The sequence below is a fragment of the Peromyscus maniculatus genome, chromosome 20 (genome assembly GCF_049852395.1).
Source record: "Peromyscus maniculatus bairdii isolate BWxNUB_F1_BW_parent chromosome 20, HU_Pman_BW_mat_3.1, whole genome shotgun sequence".
In the NCBI taxonomy this organism is placed as follows: domain Eukaryota; kingdom Metazoa; phylum Chordata; class Mammalia; order Rodentia; family Cricetidae; genus Peromyscus; species Peromyscus maniculatus.
In genome coordinates, this window is record NC_134871.1 from 45,461,342 (window position 1) to 45,470,624 (window position 9,283).

The following is a 9,283-nucleotide window of genomic DNA, read 5'->3' on the forward strand; positions in this document are numbered from 1 at the left end:
GGAGCTGAAATAATAGAAATAAGGCAACCAGAGTGGGTTCTGGGAATAGAACTCAGGTCTTCTGGAGAAGGAATAAAGTGCCCTTAACTGCCAAGTCGCCTTTCCAGTAACCTTTTAAAATAAGTTCAATGTCCACCTGAAAGGATTAAGTAAATAAACAGTGATGCTTCCAAGTAACAGAGCATTTTGTAATCATTTAAAAACACGAGACTGGTAATAGCATTCAGGGGGAAAGAATCTTTGCAATAAACCATGCTGGGTCAACTAGATATTCACATGCTAACGTGGATATCGACTTCATGTCATGCACAAAATGAACTCAAAACAGACCAAAGACCTCGACAGAAGAGCTAGGTATAGGGACTGGAGATACAGCTCAGTTGTGAAGAATACTGGCCCCTCCTTCAGATGATGCAGGTTTGGTTCCTAGCATCTAGGAGGCAGCTCACAATCATCTGTAACTCTAGGCGGGGAGGGGGGTAGGGTGTGGTGGGGGTGGATCTGATGCCCTCTTCTGGCCTCTACAGGCACTGCACACACACGGTGTACATACAAGCAGGCATTACACCCAGAAACTCAAAATTAAAACAAAAAAAAAAATGAGCTAAATATATAGGACTGGAAGTGTAGCTCAGTGGTGATCACTCACCTTTCATGTATGAAGCACCACGGGGGAACAAAAAGAAGAAGCAAAAACATGAGCACAAATCTTTGTAGCTTTGGTTTAAGCAATAGTTTTCTTAGATATGGCATAAAAAAAAAGCCAAATAAATAATTAAGATATATAATAATGAAATTTTAATATGCTTTGTGAGCTGGGAAGACGGCTCAGCAGGTAAAGGTACTTACCACCAAGGCCAGGGACCCGAGCTCAACCCCTGACACCCAGCTGGAAGGAAAGACGTGAATGCCACACACTGTCCTTTAACTTCCATGTGCTCACCACAGCTCATGCTTCCCCCACCCAATAAATACATTAGTGTAGATTTTCTTAATTAAAAGTATTTTTCCAAAACATAAGCATTTCAAAAGATACTTCAAAAAATTAGGAAGGCAGCTAGCCCGCTGAAGGCCCTGGGGTCCATCAAAGGAAAAAAAAAATAAAGAAGAAAATTTACAGCTGGAGAAGGGAGAGAAGGGGGGATAAAAGGAGTGGAGAAACTGGAAACTGCACACGGAGATACTGGGAAAGTAGACTACTTCAGCCACTGTGGAAAACCATCTGGCAGTTCCTCAAATAGTTAAATATAGAATTACCACATGACCCAGCCATTCCACCCCTAGTCATCTACCCAAGAGAAAGACACAAGTCCACACACAAACGTGGATGCAAATGTTAACGGTACCATTAGTCATAACAACTCAAACATTCATCAACTAATAAACATACGAACAAACGTTGCTATATCCATAAAAATGAAATTTTCTACCATGGTGGGATGTGTCTGTACCCTCAACACTCAGGGCATGAAGGCAAGAGAATTGCGACCAGTCTGGGCTACACTGTATGAGTCTGTCATTTAAAAAAAAAAAAAAAGAGGGTGGGAATAAAAGGGAGGTGGATAAAATACTGGTATATGTAAAATAAGGTGGACTCAGATCGTTGGAGTTCGTTTAGATGAACTATCCAATCCAGAATCCATAAGGGCTGAAAGCAAATCAGTGACAGCGGGGACTAAGGGACAAAATCACAGTTCTGGAACTGACTGTGATGGATGTACAACTCCATCGACACGCTTAAAAAAATAAATAAATAAATTGTACTTTTTTGTTTGTTTGTTTTTTGTCTTTCAAAACAAGGATTCTCTGTGTCGCCCTGGAACTCGATCTGTAGACCAGGCTGGCCTTGAACTCAGAGATCCGCCTGCCTCTGCCTCCCGAGGGCTGAGATTAAAGGTGTGCACCACCACCGCCTGGCAAATTATACACTTTAAACAAGTGAATTGCATTAGGGTACGTGAAGTACATCCAAACAATAATAAGCATGAGGTCAACGGAATAAGGGCCGACAAGAAAAGCCAGTGGCTCCAGAGGTCATCAGCTCCAGAGGTCATCATAGTCTGAGAGTTAGTGAGTACAAGGAAGCTCTATCTCCCCCACCTCCTTCCCCCACTATCCCCCACCCCCACCCCCCCCACCCCCGACACACACACACAGAGGCCACTTTCTACTGCTTTTCTTTAAGGTAGTTCCATTGTGCTAGATTTTTTTTTAAAAGCATGTTTTACTTTCCACAGTAAAGAGACCATAAGTCTTCTCCAAAGACCCCACACAACTGCCCAGCCTTCACCCCAGCCAGCTGAGCCCTACTCCAGAGGATCCCTGGACGGTCACCACTCTTCCATGCAAACACCCTGCAAATGCTAGCTAGGGGTGCGGGGTGGGGGACTGTGTGTGTGTGTGTGTGCTGGTGCCAGGGACAGAAAACAGATAACAGAGCTCAGAGTCCAGTGTGGAAAAGGACAGGAACACAGGAGAGGGTATGACCCACCGTGGTCCTGCTGTGGACGTACTGGCGTGTGTGTATATAACTCCCAGACTTTTTCCAGGCCATGTCTGAGTCTCCCAGGCAGACGCTCACGCAGATTCCCAAGCCCCAGTCCTTACTCCTCACCAAGAGTACTCACTCCTGCCCTGCTTCTTATCCCTTTCGCCCAGAGGACCGAGCAGTCCGGTCAGCACTCCCAAGCCCCACCCCGCCATCCATGCTACCGATCGCTAGGTGGTTCCCGTGAAGGCTCTGTTCTTGTTCCGCACCATAAACTGTGGCCCTGACTCATGCTCACGGGGAGTTGGGCTTTTTTCTTTCTTTCTTTCTTTCTTTTTTTTTTTTTTGGTTTTTCGAGACAGCGTTTCTCTGTGTAGCTTTGCGCCTTTCCTGGAGCTCACTTGGTAGCCCAGGCTGGCCTCGAACTCACAGAGATCCGCCTGGCTCTGCCTCCCGCGTGCTGGGATTAAAGGCGTGCGCCACCACCGCCCAGCGCTTTCTTCTTCTTTACCAAACATCCCCATCTCCGTATACCTAAATCATCTCGCCCCTCTTAAAACCTCCCCTGCCCTCCCCGCGGCCACAAGCCCCCGTGGCACAGCAGCAGCGCGGCACAGCTCTACGAGGGGACCAGGGGGTCGGAATGCCTCTCACGGGTGGACCAGTTGGCAGTAAGTTCACTAGCCCAGAGCACCACACTAAGGGTGGTTCCCTCCCTCTGGTTAGGCACCCAGGGCTCTCCAGCCACCAAGCCCCAGCAGTTTTCAACCCTGCAGGAATCTCCATGGATAGAAGGCAGGATAGATCGGAAAGACAGAGGAGGCTCATGTAGACCGGAAGTTTAGAAAGTTTTGGGGGGAAAAGCATTGCCCTGTGGGGAAGGTTGGGGATTTCCAAGGAAGAGCAGCCAGAAATGGTTCCAGGGAAGACGCCTGGGAGGTTGTAAATAGGAGTGAAGGTCACTGGGATGAGTCAAAACCAGAAGGTAGCATCTCTTTAAAGGCTAGTGCCCTTCCCCAGCTCAGACTTGTGAGGTGGAACTTCCGGTAGTGAGCTTCCCTGCATTCCACAGAAAAGGCCAATGGGGAGCCGGGCCTAGAAGGGAGGCATCATCACCTTCAAGGCCCTTGCTGGCTAGTGTTAGGTACCAGGTCCTCTCGCCTTCCTTGCTGGGGACATGTCCTTGCAATCCAGGCCCCTCGGCAGCCCCATGGGAGCACCAGGGTCAGGTCTCAACGAGATCACTAGGGTCAGGCCTCAAAAGGAAGCGGGATAAAGCGGGTACCTCTGGCCTTGTTTAGACTGTTCCTTGCTTGGGCCGACAGCCCCAGCCCTCTGGCTATCTCCTGTGTGGAGTCAGAGTCAAGGAGACTGTGGTGCCTTGGCAGGCCTCGCAGGCATTCTTGCTCCTCAGTCACCGCTCCCGGAGCCCCCCATCACCGGCTGTCCTGCTTAGCAACTCGGCTACTTTGAGGCTGGTGAGACACACGTGCATTGGCAGCTGCACTGTCACATGATGATTCCACTTCAGGCCGCACTCCTGTGTGCCCACCGCCCTCACCAGCCTCCAGTGCCAAGACAGAAGACAGACAAGGGCCAAGATGGCCCAGTGGGCCCAACGTGAACCTCTGCGGCCAGTGGAACCAGGCTAGGGAAGGACACGGAGCTGGGTCCCAGGAACTTCTGGGGACCTGTCAGCACACTCCCAGATGAGCAGGAAACCCCCACCTCAGGAAGAAGAGGCCAGGGTGGCTTTAGCATGACGCTTTACAAGGGCTCTGGCACTGGACCCTATATCCCAGCAACCCAACCAGAGGTTTGAAAAGGTGCTGCGCTACATAGTACTGCCCTGGGGGCTGCCAGGAGGATTCTGAGCAGATAGATGGCTATGTCCTTGTCCTGCATCCGTCTAGGTAGACCCTCTAGGGCTGAACATCAGGCTAGCCCTCCCAATAGTTCTCTAGGGGTGCAGTGGTCAGGCTCAAGGGCCTCCTCCCCCAGGAGCATTACCACCTGATTCACATGAGCAAGACTGGCCGGCCACAGAACTAGCAGGTTCCCACACAGCACACCCACTGTGCCCACAGCACTGTGAAACCTGCCCTGCCTGGGTGAGGGGTGGGGTGGGGTGGCACCACAGTCTCCAGGCAGAGCAGCGGCAGGACCTTCTCTCCCTGAGCTGCCCTTGGGGGCAGAGCCAGCAAAACCAGCCATGTGGAGCTGGAACCTGCTGGGCTGGGCTCTGCCTGGGGCCTCCATCTGAACCTTTCCAGCGGCACAGACCCAGACCTCGAAGTCTTGGAGAGCTGGGAGGTACAGATGGACCCAGAACTTACAGACCCCCAACCCAGAGCCAAACATGCGGGCCTTGAGTGGCTTGACAGCCTCGGGGCAGGTCCGAGGCTCCAGGAGGGCACGGAGCAGATAAGAAGGATTGCCAAAGCCACAGACGGAGCTGGTAGGACACAGTGAGGTTCCTCTAGACAAGAAGAAGGGGCTATTTCCAGAGGACAAAGTCAGGGTGCAGTGGAGTTCCCCCCGCCAAGGGAGGGTGTGGCCCAGTCCTGGCCAGTTTGGGGAGGTGAGGAGAGGCCACAGCTATGCCATTCACTGCCAGGCCACAGCAGCCACCCCCACCCCACATAGGCAGTTGCCTCAGAGGAGAGGCAGGGGGGATGGCTTAGCCTGGACCCACGTGTCTGCTGGGCAAAGACACCGGACACTGGTTTAGACTGCCGGACCCTGACAAGCCCTGCTTCATACACACACCCGCCCCCACCAGGGCCCACCCCACCCACCCGTGCCTCGAGATGTCCTATTAAGGTCATAGACGCGGGGGCTCAGTGGAGCGCATCCATCCCTTCCCTGGGCCCCAAAAGCCACAGGGAGCGAACGAGGCTGGTGAAACTTGCGGCGACTGACTGGACTCTGTTGGGACAACGGTCGGTCGGTCGGGGACAGCAGCTGGCGACACGACCGGCTGTCAGGCTGGCTAACCTGGAGGTCCCCCCCCTCCCCCGCGCGCACTCGGAGGGCGGATCAGGGGCCAGAGGCTCTGTACCTTTGTACTTCTCCCGCACCTCCTCGTAGGCCTGGATGAAGTCCTGTTCGTCGGGTGGCGGGCCAGATGTCAGCAGACCGGCCATGCCGGCGGGAGCAGAACGCAACGGGCCGCGCTGCGCAAGGCCAGCCCTGGCGGCCGCTCTGCCCCCGCCGCCTCCGCGCGCACGGCTTAAAGCGGCCTCCCCCGCCCCGCCCCGCACCCAGGATGCCCCACGGGCGGGGCGGGGCCCGGCTGGCCAGCCGGGGACCTGCCCGGTAGCAGTCCCCGCTGCCTGGCGCCCCTTCGCGGGAATCCGAGCGAGCGAGCGAGCCTTGATCTCACCCAGATCCAGTTGCAAACACTTCCCTGCTCACTCGGGAACCAGATGCGGCGGCGGACTGACAGGCTAGCCCTCCTCACCCAGAACTCGGCCCTAGGTGGCCATTTCCTTAGGCCAGCCGCGAGTCTGCAGTCTCCAACTCCTTAGCCCCTAGCAACTTCACCTGGCCACCTGGGTGAGGCCCTCCCTGCCTGGCTCCGTCCTTCCTTTGGCTGTTACTTACAACTCTCCTCCGTCGTAACGGTGGAGATAATACGTGGCATCTCCAAAATGTAAGACGCCCTTAGGACACAGAAAAAGTCTCCCATAAGAGAAACGGAGTACACAATTTACAAAAGAAAATACCTTAGTAATCAAAATAAAAAGTTCCCTTCTCTCCATCCGTCTGACACAGACCTGTCTCCCAGCACTGACACACCCTCCTTTTCCTACCAACACTGCACTGTTCCTGGAAACCTTAAACACTGCACACACCGGGAGCAGAAGTGGCTCTGCTTCAGAAATCAGTCCTCAGAGAATGGCCAGAGAACAGAAAGCTGACAGCAGGCTACCACATGAAGGGCCGTGAACACAGAAACCACCCAGCCAGCAAAAGGGGGCTACTGAGGTACCCCATCTCTACCCACACCCCTGTCTCTAAAGGTCTGAAGTGGTGCAGGGTATTCATGAATCCAGGTGGGAACATAACCCCCTTTTAAGAAATCTTTATGGCATGGCATGGTGTGTGTGTGTGTGTGTGTGTGTGTGTGTGTGTGTGTGTGTGTGTGTGCAGCTCATGAATAGTCCCCGAGGCAGTGTGGGGAGCACATCCGTTATCTGTTCCTGTCTCCACAAGCTGCTGTTGTGCTCCTACCAACAAAGTTCCTGGGTGTTGTACCACCTCCGTACTCAGCACCTAGCCTTTCCACCTACACTTCCCACCTCCTGCAAGGCCCCATCCTGCATTTCAAACGCCTCGCCATCCCCTGGGGGGGGCCCTGCCGGTGAAATGGATTCAGTGCTCCCTTTCCCAGGATATCCCACCCGATGGCCTCCAGCCTTCGGTGACCCATTTCCCAAAGGAGCAGGCTGACTTCCAGCTAGCTGCCCTCCAACTGCCTGCTGCCTCCCACGGTGCCTGCCTTTCACCTAGGTCTCTCCCATCCTCAGACTGGCAGCTCTGGGAAGGCACAGCTGGAACATGGCTCATGAAGGTTCGAGGGCTCTCACGGATCTCTGCTTTTCGATGGCAATGTGTTCCCAGCCCTCAGACGGCAGCCAAGACTAGGAGAAGCCGTTTGACCTCAAGAGCCCAAGAAATTATTCCCCCTGGAGATAGGCACCTGGACCCTTTTCCATGAGACCGCTGATGAGCAGCGGCAGCAGGAAGCCAGATCTCAAGACCTCCAACCTTCTGCAGCTACCAAGGTAGAGCCAGCAGGTGGAGCTCTGCTGCCTGTCCGCACCGGGACAGGATAAGCCTTCCTTCCCTCATAGCCGAGGTCCCTGGCGTCTCACCCAGCCCAGCATCTGCACGCAGCACATACAAGGTGTTCGACACCTGTGCTAACGAGGCGAGCGGACAGGACCCTTCCCCATTACCTGCAATGCGGATGACGGCCCGCTCGGCGGGATCCAAGACGCTCCCATTGCCCACAGGACCACCTCCACTTCTCCGGCTCCGCTGTGTTTTCCCGAGGTTCCAGGGCAGTGTGTCCCCGGGGCTGGGTGAGCCACTGCTTCCATTGGAACTACCTTCAGCCACTGCCACCGGCCGTACCTCGGCGTCCTCCCCTGACATGGCCTCCTGGCGGGAGAGCAAGAGGGATTCACAGTCTCAACCATGGGGGAAGTTGATACAATACATTGACCCACCACCTCCTTCGCTTAGAACGTTGATACCAAACTCCTCCTAGGCCCTGTCTTGCCCACACAGTGACCGTCTGGTGCTCAGCCCAGGCTTAACCACCTCCCCCCAGTTCCCATCTATCCTCACCTCCTCCAGCGCGCACACACACTGACCATCGTTCCTGTCTCCTAGTTACCCAAACGCTGACTATACCACCACCACCCGTTCCCAGCACAGGAAACTGACTCCACCCTCCACCTGTGAAACCGGAGGGGAGAGGGCACTGGACCTCCGAGTACACATGGATAGGACTCTGTCACCGGGACAGCCAGAGCTTCCACCCCTGCATTTCAATCTTGGATTCCCTCTCCTCCGATCCTTCAATAGGCTGGCAACGAGGCCATCAACAAACACTGCCTGTGCCCCTATTGTTGTCCCCTCTTCAGAAAAGGACCCCCAACCCCAGTCCGTGGTCACTGCATTCTACCTCCAACCTCAGTCTTTAAGATTCCCCATCACTCTACCCCACCTCCAGCCCACACAGTCCCACCTCTATCTCTGTGATCTCTGCAGCAAAGGCCTATAAATAGCTGGAGCCGCAGCGGCGTGGGTTGCGGGAACTCGGATGCGGCAAGGCCCGGGGGAGCCCAGCAGCCAGCCGCTCTAGCAACCCACCAGCTTACTGCATGCAGGAGCAGCCAAAGCGCACGCATACCCACGCGTGCACACGCCCCAGCTCCTTGCCCCAAGAGCACTGGCGTGCCAAGAGGTGAATGGGGCTCTGTCTCAGCGGGGGTGGCGTAGCGTGGGGGCACAATGTGGGCTCTGTGCCTCCGCCCTCAGGCCACGGGCTGGGAAAGAGTCAGCGGTCCTCGAGCTGGGGCCGCTCCCGACCCTGCTCCACCCCGGGGCCCCTCGGTGGGCTGTCCCTGCTCCAGCCCCTAGCCGAGCTTGCTTGCCTTCACCGCAGCCTTCTCTACCCACACTCAAGCACCTCCCGTCCAGTTCCGCAATTTCCTGATCCCTGGGAGGTGTTGTTCTCTGCATAGAGCAAGAGGGGCTGCGAAGCAGCACCTAGTTCCGGGTGGTCTGAGGCCATCCCACCTGCCCCCACCCACCCCCCAAGCTCCCGGACATCTGGAGCCTCTCCATACCCTCCCAGTTCTACGATCCTGGTGGTTCCGCTTGCCTTCTCTCAGCCGCTGCAGCCAGACTCCTGCGGCCAGGAGAACCGCGGAGGCAGCGCAGGCGGGGCGAACCCAGAGCCCCGCCCCGGTCCCACCGAGAGCTGCGCTGCCTGGGCACCTCCAAGAGCTCGCAAAGGATTTACGCGTGACCCGGCTACGTGCCAGGAGTCCTGGTCCCGGGGGGTGGCAGAACCGGAGCCCACGATAATGACCACATCAGTCCGCACCCACCGGAGTGCGCACCCCTTGGCGGACTGTGCGTGAGGAGACCGAGATGCTGCTGGCGAGCGTGAGGTCGTAGGAGTGCACCGCGTCCAGACGCTTGGGTCCAGGGCCCACCGCCGCCCCCACCCCTCCGTGAACAGCTGACCCGGCCCCTAGGAACGCGGGTGGCCCC

General features: G+C 55.7%; 1 protein-coding gene across 4 annotated transcripts in view; it reads right to left on the reverse strand.

The window, feature by feature from the left end:
- Positions 1-9,005, reverse strand: part of Plec (plectin) — a 61,815-nt gene extending 52,810 nt beyond the window's left edge. The window contains exons 1-2 of one of the 4 annotated variants that reach the window (XM_076556160.1): positions 8,854-9,005; positions 7,453-7,657 (exon numbers count right to left, since the gene is read on the reverse strand). In XM_076556160.1, coding sequence (XP_076412275.1) covers positions 7,453-7,651 — 199 coding nt within the window. In that variant the 5' untranslated portion in view covers positions 7,652-7,657; positions 8,854-9,005. Of the gene's footprint in view, positions 1-5,549; positions 5,711-7,452; positions 7,658-8,249; positions 8,688-8,853 lie in introns of those variants that run through there. The other 3 variants (XM_076556161.1, XM_042265061.2, XM_006989320.4) reach the window with 3 other exon arrangements.
- Positions 9,006-9,283: the final 278 nt, after the last annotated feature.